We start from the raw sequence: 19,318 nt of genomic DNA, 5'->3' as shown, positions 1-19,318 counted from the left end.
ATTACTAAAAAAAAATCTAGTGTGTACAAACACACTAACCTGGCGCCTGCAGGTGAGACCAGTGAGGCCGGTTTGAGCAGGTCCCAGGAGTCTTGGACGTCAGGACGGTTGCTTACAGAGAGAGACGAGTTGCTGCCCAGTCGCCCAGTACGCACCTTCAATCTGGAGGACAGACGACATATTTCACTAGTACTAGTGATGCGACCACATAAAGAACCTTTTTTACATGAAACATTCAGTCTGGACTAATCTGAATGGGACTAAATTCATGTCTGATAATTTCAGCACAAGTTCCCTTTAACATAACATTAAGACATTTCAGCCCGGCTAAGCAAATCCTTTAGTCATTTCAAACAATATCTTGAGGCCATGCAAAAGGACGACCTTAATTAATACTGTAAACAACAGAATGTGCCACATCTAACGTTGTTTATCTTCCAATTGAGGCATTTACTGCCTCGGATACAAGCCAGGGTCAGAGACGTAGCTGGCCAATCTCTGGAGCCCTGCTCGTAGAGATGAGGTGTAGGGGGGTGATGTAATGTTGTGAGCAATGCTAATAATCCTCATGAATATTCAAGAGGTTAATCAGCTCTAGCAGAAGGGAGCGCTGCGATTGGCTGGGACAATGCATTGACAGTTGGAATGACTCAGGAAGAAGAAGAAGGAGGAGGAGGAGGAGGAGGAGGAGGAGGAGGAGGACGGGATTCAAGACAATGAAGTCCAAGTAACAACGGCTTTTTCCCGACACATGCACGCTCCATACGAACAACAAAATGTATTTAAATGTTAACAGCAGGATAACATTTTATGTACGTTCTAATTAAATTAATAAATCCTTTGTTATATTTCTGAAATGGAGCAGTGAGCATTGAAAATTTTCACGTTTGTACCTGGCAGAGGCTTCTTGCAAGTTACAGTTTTTATCTCCAGTCATTACGACGTGTTCCTCCATAGAACCCTACACAGAGGAAAACAGAGGCAGGAAAATGGATGGATTGTCATTAGGGGGCTTTCACAGATATGGATTTCAAGTCCACATAAGATAGCAGAGTAATGACAGTATTGTGACTGTGATGAGTTCATTTTCATTCTATTCACACACAAACACTGAAGCACACAATGTCAGGGTGAGAGTTGTGGTTACCTGCTTGCAGGTATTGATTGAAAGACATGGTAAAGAACATGATACTATATTTTACTGTACTGACTCACTTGCACTACAATGTTCGGGAAATTGTAATGTTAGCAGATAGATTTTTTTCCTCCGTATAAGGTGCAATTAAACTTGTTAAAACATCCTTGAGGCAGCTGACAGGACTTTCAGCCTTGTGCGACTTACAGGTTAGAATCACTAATCAATAAAATGTCAAATTAGTTGAAGCACTGCTATGTGCTCTTTGTCATTCTCCCTTATCACACAGTTTTTTTGTGGAGTCTGTTTCGCACCTTCAGGGCAGCTGCTTCAACTTGAGCTTTCAGGATGTTACTCTTCAGATCCTCTGGCGTACGCAGCGGTGTGACGATGGGACTGCTGCCTGTACTGTTCAGGCCACACTTCTCTGTTATCTTCACCACATCATCCTGATGGAACACAGTCAAATGTCACATGGTTTTACACGCACAAGATAACAACTGGTACAATGGCACACAAGCCATGTGTCTATGTAAATCGTCTTGTTGAATACTGTACCTCCACCTGTACACATATACTTGCTAGTGTTGCTAGTCAATATCTGGAAAACAACAACAGTAGAACTACTGTATAAAGAAACACTTACCTGATTGTTCATGACCATATTCACATTGACATTTTTTGGAGTAGTGAGGAGTGGACTACTCTCTAACTCCAGCTGCTTCAGACGAGCTGCAGCTTCTGATGAGACACGAAGAAAAAACACACTCACTGATTTGTAATCGGTTCACGCAACTAAAAGAAGTAACACTTAAATTATTCAACTGTGGGGTTAGATAGTATCAGGGTTGTAAAGTAATTCCTGTAATAATGAAATAAAAACTTGTGAATTAGTTAGAAGGGAATTTATAGGACTCAGAATGACACTGTTGCCGTTTTATCCTGCAGAAACACATTTTTATATCTGCAGAGATTTAAAGGATTACACCAGATTATTTTAAAAATAGCTCCAAAAACAAGATTTGCTTATGTCGGCCGAGTTCCCCCCGTGTAATTATCACTTTCACTATGAATTCAATCTGTGGGAAGTTTCCACGGCCTCACCACTGAGGCCGAGCTGATCGTCTGCGGCGGCGGGGGCGTAGGCACTGCTCGGTCCGGCCTCTTCTGTAGCCGCCGCCGCCGCAGGAGCTACAGGAGCCCTGAGGACATCATCGATGCACGTCTCCATCAGGTCAGCAACCAGGGGCAAGCTGGAGAGAGCAGACGGAGGAGGGAGGGAAAGAAGCGGAAGGAGACATGGACAAGTTGGCAGATCAGAGTGGAGGACTTGACACAAATGTAAATGGAAACAGTGGAGGTGATTTTAACGTTTTAACCAAAACGAAAAGGATTCGGGATTATACAGCTTACCTCTGTCATCCATAAGATATGAACTGACTGTGTAATGATGGTAAAACTGACCCATAGAGATCAGAAGATATTTTAGAATAACCGAATATACAAAAAAGCACACATGCCAATATCATACAAAACAAGACAATAAAACCAACATGATAAGATAAAATTCATATGCAATTTAAGCCACTGTTCAAGACTTGTTAACTAATATCTGAACTCATAATCTGTACAAAACAAAAAGAAACCAGCAAAGCAAACTTCATGACCACAAGATTGGTGAGACTGGACGGATTGGGACCTGCGTCCAATGAAACAAAATGAATGTAAAGACAAAATCAAGTCCATAGGAACAGGGTTTACAAGTAATAACTTTGTTGGAATAATGTGCGGTGAGGTTCTCTGAAGTCGAGATGCCTGGAGCAGAACATCCGACACACGGATTTCGACAGAAGCTCTTCCAGGAACACGGTAACTACTTATATTACATATTTCCAAAGCCTGAAGATGCACTATATTGCTACATACTGTCTGGAGAGAACAGGAGGTAAAGAACAACGCACGCAAAGATGTGGAGAAAACGACAAAGCTTGGATTAAGGACCACAAATCTAACGCACATGTGAGGTAATCCACAAAGAGAGATGAGAATGGATAGCGGGGATGTGTTCAGCAAGCATGAAGAAGCACAAATACCAACATTAAATAACTATTTGTTGCGCTGTAGAAGTAGAATTCAGTGCTCATGTGCACATCGAGCAGTTTTAAACCCTTTCTGGTAGCAACAAAATACTGATTCATGTCACCAACTAAACAAACACGAGCCCAATGAGCTCAGGGACACACACATAAAATATTACAGGATAATAAACAGTCAAACAGGCATAAAGGACACTATATAAAGTGGTTGCTCATCTGTCAGTGCTGTCTTTATTCTCTGAAATGATTTAAACACACAGGTAAAATAAACATCCTTTGGTCAGTCATGGTGTAAACATTAAACTAAGCAATAATATTAAGTAATCATCATCACCGGTTGAGCTGTGCAATGAAATGTTTTACAGTGGTGTAGGCAGGCATTTAATGCATATAATCATCCACACACTTCGTCTTATGTAATTACCATGATTGCCGGGCCACTTTACGTACACAACCAACAATTATGTGCTATAAACAGACATACGATTTGCATATCATTTAATTTCGGTATTGACCATTTTAATGCATTATTCATGTTTGATCTCTTGCCAGAAGTTGGATGAGAAGGCAGCATCTATATCGTTTCTGAGCTTCAGAGCAGCACCAGAGTCCAGAATACGTTCAGACGAGCTCAACTAACACTGGAAGCACAACAACGAGGACACTTTGGACAGAAGACAAACGCATTTCTTTGAATTTCTGGAAAGCGCATTTCAGAGATAGAACTGATCACCTCTCCCTGGCTTCCATTTGTTATGTTTCGTTACGTTTCGAAAAACCTCAAATATGTCAACAGATGAGATAGATGTCCACTCTCTTATCCAACTCCCTTTAAACACCTGAAGACACATCAAGGAGAACTAAACAACGTACAAAACAAATAAATCATATGTCCATTTATAAAAATCATTTGGTGGTATTCTACCTGAATTAATATAGCAACAGTGAAAAATGATTTGTGTGTGTGAAAATAAGGAGCATGGACAGAGGACTTGCATAACCCCCACAGGCATTATGCAACCTATTGTTTCCTTCAAGAGTCGAGAGTGGAACTGAATTCCTAAGACTCTGATACCATCTCACTCCAGCCAGGCAGCCTCACCGTGAGGTTCAGAGTGAAGGTCATCAGGGAAAAAAAAAAAGGGAAAAGGAGGAATGAAGAAAAAAGACGGTGTGAAAGTGTAGAGGATAAGTGAATGGAGAGAAGGCAGAAGAGAAGGGGTCTGGAGCAATGGGAGGGCGACTTTTCAGAAATGCCACTGGACCAAGGGCCGAAGAGAAAAGGCGTGACATGCAGAGATGGACAGAGCCACGGAGGTAAATACGAAGCCTGGAGAAATGTCAGTCCGTGGGGGACGTTGTTAAGCTGAATAAGCAACAATTTTCGCTTAGAAACGTTTCACGCTGAAGTTGTTGTTCCTTGCGGTTTGGTGGCTGCCACAGATGCCAGACGTTTTTTTTTTCGTGGACAAGTCACGTCACTGCTGAGCCATTCCCAATTATTAGCGCGCTGACCGCTTCGTGTCAGTACAGAAGGTGCGGACGCTGTCAGCCGGTCGGAGCTGTCCGCCGCCTTGTGGGGGAGCTTTGATGAGGCATGAGCAGGGAGGATGGAGGGAAGAGGTGACCTGAGGAGAACAGGGTGGAGGAAACACAGAGGGACAAGGGGAAGGGGACAAACGGGAGGTGGCAATATAGGAATGGGGAGTGAGTGAGAGTTGAGGCAAACCAAAAGGCAAGACTGGGAGTGGGAGAGGAAGGAAAAAATTAAATGATAACAGCAAAGAGGAAAGGGAGATGGCACGCAAATGAAGGGGTAGGAGGTAATGATAAAGCAGCTGGTTTAATGCAGGAAAAACGAGAAATGGGGAAATAAGGGAGAAGCAGAAGGACGTAGACAAGATTCTGAGGCAGGAGGAATCCGACAACTGGAGCAGAAAAGTGTAATTCACTGCACGTAGCTAAGGATGGGTAACGTTAAGGTTTTATACGATACCGGTGCCAAATTATCGATACTGGCAATTTTAAAAGAATGGTGCTTAAAGAATGGAAAACATACACACTTTGTCCAAAAATGGTGCCTTTTTATGTCTAAGGCATAAGTTGATGAGAATATTAATTTAAATCATATAAATACAACTAAGACTAAAAAATAAACTGACCAATACATAATTGAATTCACAGAAAACTGTTATAATTATCATAATTAAATGTCAGATGTTTAATCAGATTCGAGGTGTTCCCTCCCTTGCACAATATCGCCTCCGAGCACTTGTTGCAGGATGGCGAGTCTGCGTCTTCCGAGGTGAAGTACAGACAAACTTTTGACCGTTTGATATGAGGCATTTTGAAGGTTCACTTCCATCCGTGCAGCTAAAAACGTCAGCACAGCAATGGAGCTAAGGGGGCGGCAATTAAAAATTCAGTGGCATCTAAATGAAGCACCGAAATCTGAGTTGCTTTTTGGTCTGGTTACTACCGTTTGCGTCAGCACCGGTGCCACTATCGCACCGAGTATCAGCACCAATCCCTGCACACAGCTTGAGGAGCAAGCCAACTATGACCCTCCCTGTATAAGGAACACGGTTTCTTAAGGATTTTCTACACTTGTATCAGTATCAAAACGCTCCATTTTACTTTGCCACGTCAAAAACAGTCATTTTAATGAACATGAAACAACATGAATAAATAAATATTGCGTGCGTGAGTGTGATAAGCCCAGCAATGTTCAAATAATTAATAAGACGTGGAGCTTTTAGCACAGCGCTGCATCTACTCCGTACACTAGCGTGCATTCAAGTATGGCATGACACATGTTGTCACATGAACACCTGAGTTAAGTGGAGTAGACTGGGTGTCTCTGGAGCATCAGTGACCTGATTTTGCCCCTATAGTAGCCGTTGTTTGATGGCTTATGACAAATCTGTGTATATGTATTCAGTGCTGGAGGCTGTAATTCATGACAGCTACACCGTGAGTTTGGAAGGCAGGAGGATACACAGCTTTCTATTGTCACTGTCAAACAGTAATTTGGTTGACTAGACAGTCAGGAGATGAACTTCCAGTAACCCTTCATATATTCCATATAGTTCCTCAGTCACTAAAGATTAAGTATGTTTAATAATTCTCATGGCGGTGATCTGACACTTATCCACTCTCACTCGTGATGATATTAGACAGAATTAAAGGGTCAGAAAGAAGGCAGCAGTCACAGGCACAGCTCTTGATGACAGCTTATGCAGGGAGACAGAGGACAGCTGTGAGGCAGACTGCTGCATATGTAGGAAAAATATATGAAAGGTATTGCGGGAAGCAAGACATTTTAAGATTGTGTTTGAAAGTACGAAAACATCTGTGATTGTATTTGTTGAATTAGTATTTGTTAGCGTTTGATTTCACTTATGGAAGGTTGATGCCATTGCACAAACAACATTCTTAACAATTCCTTCTTTCTAAAATGATTAGTTTACATTTGAATTGCTCATCATCAGAATACAATGTACCAAGTTTGCATGTTATGTGCATTCTTTATCAAATATTCATTCCCATTTCAAACCGACTGCTCATGTTATCAGCAGAACAGCCGAGGGTTGAGGTGCTTCAACACTGACACTGTATCTACAGCACGGGGCAAGTCATGGGAAAGAGAACAAATAGAGCACCAGGGATTAGGCTGAAGTATTAGTAACAATGTCACTATCAAGGCATCCTCCTCATCTCCACTGAGTCAGATGTAAACTGCTGCCGGGGGATGACGGCATACAGAAAGGGTCTGCTCTGACCTTCCATCAGGATCCAATCTGGGGGGCACGACCACGTAAAAGACGGGTGTGACGACCACCGCATGGCATCGAGATCTGATCACTGACCACGTGTGTAGGCGGTCTGGCTCACATGTGTCCGGGTGTGTGCGCATTCCGCTGGTAGTGTGGACGTCCTAGGTTACATTAGAAACCGCCTATTCTCAACGGGGGAGTTGTGCCTCAATCATGCCTCAAAAAAAACAAAACAAAAAACATGACCGCTATTATAAATGACCTCCTGAAAAGAATAAAGAAGTGTAAAAACCCAATAAATCTAAGTAAGATTTTACAAATGAAAGAACTTAATATGAGGACATGAACGTGATTCTGTGTTAATTACTGATGTATTTATGTTGATGTAAGAGGAGCCGTGTGTGTTTAAATAACATATTTCGTCATATACGTATGCCTTTATTTGCCTTTATTACCAGAGGTTACGTATGAAACCTTCCAGGGTTTGAGTTATAATTTGACTTTTGTGTAAGTCTAACTAACGTCAGGGCGGAGATCAATAAATACTAACTTCTTGGTCCTGCAGCAGTGGTAGAGAGACATTAGAGGCAGCAGCTGTTTTACTGCACCTCAGATGATGTCAGAGCTTATTTGCATACAGAAGGCGAACCTGCGATCGGATGTAGGGGCTCATTTGGGAAACAGATGTTAAAGCAAGGTCTGAACACACGTACGTGAAGCTCGTCACTTTTGGATAGCCCAGACAGGATCTTAATGTAAGGTCTAGACAGGCCCGAAATCTCTCATGCCGAGTAGACAGGAACTTGTATCCCATGTATCAGCGTTGGTAAAGAGCTTGCTTAATGATTGGAGACGTTTCTAAAGGCTCGGCTGCATTGCTTTGTCAACACTGCATGTTCACAGGGCAATACTAGCCTGTATGTGCTATGTTTACTTAAAACAGGGCAATCTAGATTTAGTTTATCAATGTCACTAACAAGATAATTAAATTCATATTTCACTTACATCTGGGGCGCAAAAAATACTGTTTATACTGAGTTTTTTTTCTTTATAAAATAATGAGTATTTGCAGACATCTTAAGTTACCATTGGCCATCAAAGTCAAAAAGAGGAGGATACAGCATAATTAGTATGATAGGTTACAAATGTGTTTAGGAACGGTCCTTATCTAGGGTCATGCCTGTGCATCCTGGTTTGAAGGATAACGTGGCTCAATAAGTCATGCACTCTGAACCTCCGTTGTAGAAATACAGTATATCAGGTTGAAAGAAGCTTGATTCCTCATTTAATGGCAATAAATGAAAGAGAAAGGGCCCACAGATTTATTTTTTCTTTTTTAAAAAATGACAGGAAATCCTCTTAACACAACTAACCAGAAATTTACTTTACTAGAAGTAGGATCAGCCTGAGCTGTAAATCTGAAACAGCTTTTGGTTTTTTCTCGTCCCAGAGGGATAAGTGCACTAATCAGGAATAGGAAGGCTTACTTTATGAAGGACACATTATGTAGGCAAGTGAAGTTTCCCTATTGTCTCCACATGAAATTATTCTTTGGTAAGGGTACGGTTACCATTATTATGGCATTATTGGCAAACAAATTTCCACTAACCTTTAAGGATTGTTAAAGAATCAAAGAAACCATTTACTAAGTAGGAAGAAAAAGAAGTGAAGTGAAATAGGGGGTTCACAGGATGCACAGAATGACGGTAGATGACTCAAAGTAAAGACACCTACAAACTAGAATGCAGCAAAGTCTTGAAGAGAGGACAGATCCAGAGCTGAAATCACATCACCCCACTGATTCATCATACCAGTTACAGGATCCCCGCATCAAGCAGCCCAAATCAACACCAACCGCTATTTCCTGCGCGATTAGAAAAGCATTTCATGCTGATCGAAAGTGAACAAAGAGCAAACTACTGTCTGTTCACCGCGAGAAAAAACCCTCTTCCAAAGCCAAAATCATAAAGGCCGCCACTGCACAGCGACTGATTGGTTAAAGCCAAAGCCATGTCAAGGTTCAGTGTACAATTGTACCTACCGGGGCTCCCCTCCAGACAAGACAAATCTGTCTTCAATACATGTTAATACTGGAACACAAGGGAACATTGGAGGTTTATAACATTTGATTTTCTTCATTACACAAAAGGTTCACACAAAACATGACAAGATATCCCCACATAACAGACCCCAAATACATTGCTCAGAGGCAGCATTAGCTATTGTAGACATAAAATACAGCAGAATTAAAAAATAAAATAAAATGCATTATGGTTGTAAGTGAATTTTTGAAATTGAATATCGTATTTAAATTATGAAAAATCCCATCAGTTGTCTCATCTAATCCATGGCCGGTAAAGTACATCATGCACACTCGTACCGCAGAGCAGGAAGTTGAAAACATGTCAAGATAACAGGCACGCATGGAGGGGAAATGCACTCTGTCTTTCTGCCTTCTGTGCCTCCTATCTCCTGCTTTCCCTGGTCACAACCACACAGGGTCAGCGCATAAGCCACGCTAAGCCACTCACATGGTATTAGACTATGAAAAACACACCTAATATCCACCCACTTCTTTCAGCACCCAACAGAGATCAGTGGCCTGCTCCAACCTCTTCTAATCTGGTTTTGTTTTCCTCATCATAAGAGAGCACTGGGCAGTTGTGCGATTGTTGCGGCATATAAAAAAACAAAAAGAAGATTAACACCAAAAGATTGGTTCATGCATTTTCTCAAATGCTTATCACAGGGGGGGCAGAGTGCAATAGTGGATGAAATAAAAACAAAAACAAAACAAACATCCACACATACCCCGAGGCTGACAACCAGATCATCTCTTACCTGGTGCAAATATATGAATGGCACTGTGCTTTGAAGCCCCTAATTAACGGCCATCTAAGCTTGGGAAGTACTCAAACTATCAAAGGAAGTAACTCTTAACTAAGTAGACTAATGTGGAAATATTTTCTAGGTACCAACCTCCTTTTTTCACCTCCTGGACTCCTAGGCAAAGCCTCGATTTCCATTGGTCCACAAACAGAGGAAGTAGGCACACTGACCACAGGCATGCCTGACCAGGCACCTCTACCGGGAGAAACCTGACGGAGGAGGGGAGAGAAAGGAAGATATGAAACAGCAGGGACTGTAGATCGATAGGGGAGGCACCCAAATGGCCGAGAAAGGAATATAGTAAGGACAAAGTTGAAATCTTTCCGTTATTAATCTTTACATAGTTTGAAATGTTGCAAATGTATATTCATATTAATTAAATTATAGTATTTATTTTCTATGACATCTCCTATTAACAGTGTGGCAGCAACAAAAGAACAACAACAGAAGACAGGTTTTGCTCCTCACCTTGCTGTCTTTGTTGGAGCTGACTCCATTGCCGGAGGAAAGAATCCTGAGAAAAGAGGAATGGGGAATTCAAAGAACAATCAGCTCTCAAATATTCTCGCAGGGGGATCCACTACGCTATTTTCCATTATGAGACCGGCCCTTTTCGCAAGCCCTCCGCTCTGTTCGCTTTGTGAACCAAGCCATTCTAGCTTCTGTCTCTATAAGCCCCCCTTCCTAAGAGCTGACATCAGCTCTGAACAAAAGTAGACAATGAAAATAGGTAGAATATAGAATAGCTAAGATTTACAGCAGTGTGAAGTCAGGGCTTTAAGCTGACAGACATTATTTTCACATAAAACCTCATTATTTAAAACGCTGGCCAAGTTTAATATGAAAATGAGAATATGAATAATAGTTCCTGTTGAATAGTGTATGTGGTTGTTGAGTGTAAATTATTGAAGAACGCCTTAAGGCCACTTAACAGACAAACCAGGGGCTAAGTCTTCCACAGGGCTTATCACAGAGCACAATGCTCACTGTGGATGGCAAGTTATACAGAGGATTTAGTAGCATGTGTCTAGCGATCGGTCCATGACACACCGACCACCTTATGAGCCAATGCAGATGTACAGTTTGGATATTGCATTCTTAATCGCCATGTCTGGCATGAGTCATTAGCTAATTAATTAATACTTCATTAAGACATTAGTACGTTCTCTACAAGTGTTGTGTTAAAAAACCCACTGACGCGTAATAAAAAGTCCCATTTAATAAAGTTTCTTTTAAATGTTAAAACTTAGACATGGCAGGCCCCATGAAAGCTTCTTAATTCATTAAAATATCCACACAAAATAACTAATGTGCATACGGTTACAGTGAAAACAAAGCGACTGTCTTAAACAGTCAATGGAACAACCAAATAATTTCAACGTGAGTGTACTCACCCCTGGGCGTTGAAGTGTCCTGTAAAACCAAGAACAAACACAATATTGTCCAGATGTATACTTTAATATAAATGTGAACATTTTAATTCTCTAAGTGTCCTTATGTATATTATGTACAGTAGATTCAGTCAGCACTCAGATGCCTTCACTTTCTGCATATTTGTTTTTACTTGTTTTAAAAAATGATTAGGCAAAATCCAGGTGGACTCTCATGTGCCTTTTAAACAAAGACTCATTTTCATATTTTGGCAGGTTCTGAATCTCTGAAGTTGGGTATTTGGTCCCTGATCTAACCTAAAGGACTGAGACCTGCCTGGACTTCACAGCTTGACACACAGGTGCCAAACTAATTCAATTAGTCACTGGCAGACTATTCTAGACAAATCTCAAGAATATTAAAGTAAACAAGAAGCGATGAAAAATGTCACATTTTTTCATTTAAAATTAAACCTATGAGAAGGCTAAAAGCAGAAGGGTTAAACTACTAGGCCCTTTAATGCACTGTAAGATATTTTCACTTAAGGTTAATATGCCATAAAGTGTGCATATACCATTTTGTCCTGACCCTTTGCATGACTCTTTGTAATAGATTTATTTTGGTACTGATGAATATTTTCACCCAGCTAGGCACTGTGTCCCTCTGTGCTGTGAAGGTGTGAGAGTGTGTGATCTTTGTCCTCACCTCTGTTCTGCATGGTTCTCCTGGAGTAACGTCGACTGGGTCTTCTCTCAAAGGAGGCCGACCGTCTCGCTTTATTAGCCTTGGTTGTCTGATACTCGGTCTTTCCACTGGAAACACAGATATATACATAAGTTACATTGATTATTTGTTCCCAACAAGTATAAAGAGCTCTTCTTGAAGATGTTTGGATGAACCTCATTGTTGGAAAAAAACAAACAAAAAAAAATAAAAAACAGGGAAAGCAATGACCCCTTTTGAACTCTGGACCCATCCAGGCGATAACCTTCTATTAATAACAAACCCCTGCAACCCCTGTGTTAAATCAACTTTACCGCCGATGCTTATCTAACTGGGTAATGTTTAAACACACAGAGTGGAACTAGCCGGCTACTGCAGTATGTTGACACGGAGTGCCTGTCTAGTACCACTGTAGTATCTGTGTGTACACATGAGGGCTTTTTGTATGTCCAGAGAATGATGCAGTACTGTATGTCAACCTAGGGTTATCTTGTTGGTCCACCCAAACACACAGCTCAGACACAAACGCATGCCTATTCAACACTGTAGCACTCTACTCATGCATTCCCCCTATCCCCCAAGGCCTACTTATAAACCATCTTCGTCACACCAGCTGAATTTCTCTTGCAGCTAGAAGTCATTAGCGCCCAGGATACGCAACCCACAAGACACTGGACAGCGCTCGTGCTGACAATGCCAGGGACTCTCTAATTTCCAATTAACTAACTGTTTCCAGAGGACTTTAAACCCTGTGTATTTAATATTAATTGATATGTGTACTGTCTCTAAGAGAGACAAACCACACATGATGCTTTTAACAGTGCAACCGTTACCTATATCTGAAGCGTGATCCCATGCGTATGAATCCAGAGCGTGCAGAGTTCTTCTGTACCGGACCCCTCAGTCTAAAGAAAGCATGGTGTTCCACAGCACACTTCCAGAGATGCTTGCAGGCCTTGGGGTGGTCCATCCTGAAGACAAAGGTGTGCTCCTGCTCTTTGCCCTGAGGGTGATTAGCATGGGGTTACGTCATGTTAATGCAGAGAAGGTCTCAAAAAACTATTTGGAACACAACTTACAACCAGGGCACAGTCGGCAAGTTAAAGGGGCACCGAGGGTTTATGTTTACATTCAGTGTTACTCACAAAAATGCATTGTGTGCATTTTCCTGTTGGTTAGCGCTGAATAGTCGCAAACATGTGCACAAGCAAAGCAAAAGCACTCTCACAGGACAACACCACTATCTAAACATAGACTGTTTAACTCAACATGAACTTCAGAGCCATTTGGTTTTTGGAGGGTTAGTGCTGGTTAGTCAATAAATGTTTGCAACGTTAAGTGCAGCAGTGAGGTTTTACTCATGAAGGGAGGTGGATGTGAGAGGAATGGCAGCACTACCAGTGCAGGTGCTGCCTCCTTTATCCGATTTCTCCTGAGAGTTAGATGGAAGTATGCCAGGCCCCACAGTCAACGACAAAACCTGAGCTGGAACTATTGCAGTGTCACAGTCGCACTTTGCTTTGTTTTTTACCTGTACATCTGTTTTCAGGCATTCAGGCACGTGTTGAATACAAGTAGTGTAGTGGTACAACAAGAAACATATACAGACAAAGTCTCTACTTAATGTTCATATCCAATAAATGATCCAATGCTTCGAAATAAAAAATCTGCATTTACAATTCAGTAAAGTACTGTTAACATCACAAACTATTCCTGTTTGTATGAAGCTAATTTTCTTTGTATGAGTATCGTGCATCAGTGACAACAAACCCATGTATAAGAAGCCCTTCCAAATATCATCATGTAGTGAAGCTGAACCCAACTTAAATCACAGTGGACCAGAGACAATCTGTAAAGTGTAGCAAACTTTCACAGTCCCATTCTGTTTGGCTGACCACTATCACTAAATTAAACAGGCTAAATTCACCAGCTAACTTTTCTGGGTTAGGTCCTTCCAAAACCTCTAATAGTTCCTGTTGACGCACAATATCCAAACACAGAGAACAAATAAGCTACACAAACAGCTGTACAACTGAACTAGCCGCCTGTTCGGAGAAATGCAAAGAACTAGGGTGAAATTATAAATGACTGACTATAGGATGTGATTGATTCACTTCCCCCTGTTGCATAGACCAGTACAACAACTGCCAATGAAATGACAATTTTACAAGATTCACTGCTCATCAATTACTGCTCATTACATTTAACCCTTTGAGGCTTCTGATGTACGCGTGTCACAGACAATCACCTTGCTAGAGAACCAAGAAGTTAAGTAAATATAACACATTCTTTCAGTGCTAAGATGAACACAGTATACTGTACATCTCTTTAGGGCAGAGCTGGGAGGCGAGGGCTGTGTGTATTTGTAGGAGAATGGTGCATACCAGAAATACCAAAGGGGGGCAGGCTTCTTTATTAACCTCACAAAGACCCCCGGGATGGACATAAACAGAACCTCCTCTCTTGCACACAGACACTCACACACACACGCACACAAGTCTGCGTGTATTACAATATTAAACCTTGTTTCATTTGGATTTGGAACCGACCGCTTTCAGGGCTCAGGCATCACTTCAAACAAAGGCTTTAAGAGGAATAGTTATTTTATGAAGAAACAAATAAACAACCTCTGTCTGCTTGTATATTGAGGGATTTCAAAAATGTCTTGCATGGTCTACCAAACTTTGTAAATAATTCTTCATGAGCTCATTTTACAAGATACACAGTTAGCCTTAGATTTCTTTTACATATCAAACGGTTTGATGGTCTCTGAAGTAACAATGCTGTAGGAATGATATGAAAAGCTTCCACACACACTGTGTATCTTCCACCTCAAGAGAAATTACCATTTTGATTGTACAAACCATACTTGACAGGAACTGACTGGTTATACATTGTATTATGGTTTAAGTACAAAGTACGGGAAGTTCGTTCACTACAATAATCAGGTACTGGGAGGGAGAAGTGAGTTACTGTTATCAAGAGTGACTGCTATGCAACATTGAATGCACTGTATGTTCTGCATTTCCAACAATCTGTTGTCTGTGTGTGTGTGTGCTCATGTTTACCTGTTCATCATCCTCCACTACCACAAGCGTCAGTTTGCTCTTCTTGAAATCCAACCGAGTGATCTTAGGCCTACAACAGACACACAGCACATAGAAAAACTTATAACCAAACACAAATGCAAGATTCAAACTTAAAAAAAAATTTAAAAAAAAATTAAACCAACAAAAAAAAGGAAAAAGAAAAAAAAGAAGGTATAAGGTCAAGACCAACGGTACCAGAAGAACAGCCCGATCTTGGTTTCTCCTTCAAATACCAAAACTCCAGTTGGAGTTAAACCCAGACTGTACTCATTACCATCTCTTGCCTGCAGGGATGGATAGAAAGACATGAAAGGAGAAGAAGGAGAAAAATAAAAATAGAGATATCAACACGGACGGCTTTATGACCTTATCATGTATTAACGCTCTCTGATGTTGTTTCCACTTCCTGCCTTTCATTAGAGACACTTCCTGTTTGAAATCCTAGCTGTGCTTCTGATGTTCTCCATACATGTGTAAGTGTAGTCTGTAAGACGAGTAGTGGTGCTAAGGAAGATTTCGTCCGTTACCTTGACCATATGCATGTCCACGCCATACATCTCTAGCCACTTGGCTTTATTCAGGTAGTTTATCTCAGCTTGAGCTGGTGTCTGACCTCTGGAAAATGTGTGTGAGGGAGGGGGATGGGAAGAAACACAAAACAGAAAGGATCAACTCAAAACCTCCAAGTCAAAGGGAAACAAAAACAGCTATGAAAGGCATATGGAGCAGATACTGTCATAAGATGTTATCTATAGCAGTGTCTCTGTGTTTATGAATGCGTTCTTCTCACCAATATCACATTTGATTGGATTATTGCTTTTCATTTATCCATGTCAGTTTGGTTATAATGAAATTCTCACCTGCACTCCTTCCATGTGTTATATATAGCCAGCTCCACATCCTCCGTCTGATCAGGGATGAAGCGAAATTCTGACACCATGTCCAGATGATGCTCTAATGGGTCACAATCCCCTAGCTCAGCTGAAAAGACACACACACACACACGACAAATCAACTTCAGAATAATATCGCTCTTTAACTAACAGTTCTACCAGTATCCCGACCTCCATCCCCAGAAAGAGTGCCTAACACCACAGTAGAGGGTAAGGGGTATATTAATTGACAAGATAACAAATAAACAGTCTTTGGCAGCCTCTCAGCACAAAGGACATTATGTAGAATCAGGTCAGGGACAGATGAATATCTAACACACTGGACAGAGATTTCATCACATCTGTAAACTTGAAAAAACAGTTCAGGCAGAGTGGTGACAGCACTAAGCTCTGTAATGTAGAGAAAGAAGACAGACACCGAGACATCTTGGTTCTGATTTAATTTTCCAGCGTTCGGGTCAACAGTAAAGACAAGGATTTGCTGTGCGCTCGACTGTTAAGCTAGTCCAGCTCTGAGCAAAACCTCAGTATAAAGAGGTGATTCCCTCCTACCCTTACCCCAGGAAATGTCAGTGAATCAACCACATTATTCTCAAAACGAAAATTAGAAAATAAGGGGAGAAAGCTCAACTGAGGGAAAGGGAGAAAAGAATGGTTGCTAGATTAGGGGGCCACTGAAAAGGATAGAGCACTAATGAGCTGGCATTTACCCCACGGTGAAGATGTATGTGTGTGTGTGAGTGTGTGTGCCCAAGGGTTTGTGCACGCAATCCCATTCCATAAATTTCTCCAGACACTCAGTCATTGTTACCCCAAAGCACCTCTGAAATTGTATAATTTGCTCTTGCAGGTAAATGTTGTAATTTGTCTTAATGTGTTAAATTTTACACCAACGTAAAGTTAAAAGCCATGTAAATGTTGTGTATGAAGATATAGGTGTTGCGTGGAGGTATGGACTCATTATGTCTCATCATTGTGTCTGAGAAGGTCCTCTGTCATCCAAAACATTAAAGAAAGGCATTTGAGTTTTTGGATATGGACACATTGCTAGTGATGAAAAGTAAAATTGATTTCTGCTCCTTTAAAATGTGCTGCATGTAGCTAAGGAAAGACTGCATGTCCTGAAATGGATATAAGGTTGTTACGCTAGATCAACTTTAAACATGCTAGTTCATGTTGGGTTAGATTTGTTATTGGGAGCCTTCCTGAGACTAAACAGATCAGGTGCTGTGCTTGGGCATGTAGGAAGGTTGTGACATAGTTAGGCTACAGGCAAGATCATAAGCACTTGGACAACTTTTAAATAAAATAATGGATACTACATTAAAGAACCAGATTAAGTTTCAGATTTCATTTGAGTGGGTTCACATGTATTTGTAACTTACAGTCATTTCAAGTTCAGAACTAGATGTTGCCTGGACTGTATGTGAGTCAAGATAAACAACTTCTTGGAATATGGATGTAGCAACTGCAGATGAAAGCCTGCGTGGCTAAGCAACTGTACAGTGCTCCTACCCCAAACGAACAAATGACTGCATAATTTACATCACATCTGCTGGTATAATCACACGTGAAAAGATGGTATACATCGCCTCTGGGGCTCTATCCTAACCAAAGACACAGTTCTAGACTCTGCAAACATTTAAATCGTAACCGCTACAACTAACGTGCAATGGCAGAAAATAGGAGAAAAATCTTCATCATCTGTTGTGCTTACCCTGTAGTGAGAAAGCAGCCAACTCCACCGCTGTGTCAAACGGACATTCTAGCCTTAAAATACACAAATGCAAGAATTGGTCAATAAATAAATAAATAAATAATGAATAAACCAATAATGTTGTCAGAGGCCTCCTCGTCACCACCACTTCCCACCAGTAATGAGCCAAACAATGAGAAAATAAGACTTAATCTTTATTGTGAACAACTAACAAACATATTCTAACTTCTTTTAATGACTGGTGTAATTCAATTCTTCTGACTAACATGTAATCCTGTAAGGCGCTTAAAGTGCCGTGCCCACGACTAACAATACAACTGATGATTCATGTTTAAAAGGATTAACAACTGATGAAGAAATATATTGTCTTACTAAAGCCATTTAAAAGTGGCCCAGCCTGGCTGCTTCCATAACAATGACAATTAATGAAATGAATAGAAAAGTAGTCAGTCATGACAGTCCAGGTGACAGGGAGTGACGACTAGGGCCAGCAATGGGTAGAATATGTAGTAAAATGTTTACTTGATAGTGTCTTTCCACCCTGTGATAAGCGTCTTATCTGCTCTACTACTGTTTCACTTTGTCCACCTCTGAACAATCGAACTGAAGACTCAGGCAGAATGTACTGAGCAAACATGGGAGTGAGTCGCCTCTGTTAGGCTGCGACCGTGGGAGTGGAGAAGCTACGTGGGCTGAGTGAAGCTTTCTAGTAGCGGAGGCTAAATTTGTTTTAACTGCACTTAAACAACCTACCGGCAGAACTTTTAAATGCCAGAGCCTGCAACCACAGCAAGACGCTTACTTCATTTTAATGTGACGGCATTAAAGTCAACAATATCGGTTTGCTTGGCTTTGTTTCCCTTTAACCAAAAGTTTCTCCTGTGCACAATACGTCATAAAAGATAAAAGACAGAGGAGGCAGAATTCAGGGAAATGACATACTTGCCGCTGAGGATGTCTTGTTTTAACTGTAATACAAATAGGTATCTGAAAGGAAAATAAAAATAAACTGTTAGACAAGTTTACGCCCGACTGGTAGCAAGGGACACAGCAGAACAATATCCCTTTATTTCTCCCAGCAGAAAACATGACATTGACATTCTCTTAAGTACAGTGTATGTGTTAGGGATCGACCGATTATCGGTGTCGATTTTTCAAAAAAAAAGGCCGATACCCATATCGGGCTTTTTTTTTTTTTTTAATCCGGCGGCCGATAAGAGATCAATTTCAAAACGAGTTATTTTGGCTCCGATGCAGCCGCGTCTGTCTGTAGTCTCTACCCACAGCACCACCTGATTGGTTACACACAGAGCCAGGTAACAGCCAGTCGGCAGTGAGAGCTGCTCACGTAAACTGCTCACACACACGGCAGAGAGGAGAAACAGTTTTGACCAGAGGAGAAGCTACGGAGAGCAGATACACGTTTCGAAGGTACGTTAAGGAAGCAAACTCTCCAGAAATTGTAATAAACATCCCAGCCCTCTTCAACTACTAGTAACATCACTGTGAGTCCAATAACGTTATATAAACATAAGCAGCAGCTCTGCTCGCTCGCAGTCCCTCCAGACGGGCTGCTGAACATATCAATATGGAAATAATCTGTGATAGTAGACGTATGTGTGTGAGAGA

General features: G+C 41.2%; 1 protein-coding gene across 2 annotated transcripts in view; it reads right to left on the bottom strand.

Annotated features, from left to right (window-relative positions):
* The window catches only part of epb41l5 (erythrocyte membrane protein band 4.1 like 5), a 34,294-nt gene that overhangs the window by 5,376 nt on the left and 9,600 nt on the right, over positions 1-19,318 (bottom strand). For both annotated transcript variants that reach the window (XM_047601232.1, XM_047601231.1), the window contains exons 6-21: positions 18,632-18,676; positions 17,690-17,742; positions 15,940-16,060; positions 15,607-15,694; positions 15,275-15,363; positions 15,059-15,128; positions 12,824-12,993; positions 11,973-12,079; positions 11,291-11,309; positions 10,365-10,410; positions 9,987-10,105; positions 2,240-2,388; positions 1,782-1,876; positions 1,450-1,584; positions 894-961; positions 40-162 (exon numbers count right to left, since the gene is read on the bottom strand). In XM_047601232.1, the coding sequence (XP_047457188.1) occupies positions 40-162; positions 894-961; positions 1,450-1,584; positions 1,782-1,876; positions 2,240-2,388; positions 9,987-10,105; positions 10,365-10,410; positions 11,291-11,309; positions 11,973-12,079; positions 12,824-12,993; positions 15,059-15,128; positions 15,275-15,363; positions 15,607-15,694; positions 15,940-16,060; positions 17,690-17,742; positions 18,632-18,676 (1,497 nt within the window). The remainder of the gene's footprint in view (positions 1-39; positions 163-893; positions 962-1,449; positions 1,585-1,781; positions 1,877-2,239; positions 2,389-9,986; positions 10,106-10,364; positions 10,411-11,290; positions 11,310-11,972; positions 12,080-12,823; positions 12,994-15,058; positions 15,129-15,274; positions 15,364-15,606; positions 15,695-15,939; positions 16,061-17,689; positions 17,743-18,631; positions 18,677-19,318) is intronic.

Source organism: Mugil cephalus, chromosome 12, assembly GCF_022458985.1.
Source record: "Mugil cephalus isolate CIBA_MC_2020 chromosome 12, CIBA_Mcephalus_1.1, whole genome shotgun sequence".
In the NCBI taxonomy this organism is placed as follows: Eukaryota; Metazoa; Chordata; class Actinopteri; order Mugiliformes; family Mugilidae; genus Mugil; species Mugil cephalus.
This window is presented reverse-complemented; position numbering and strand designations above follow the sequence as displayed.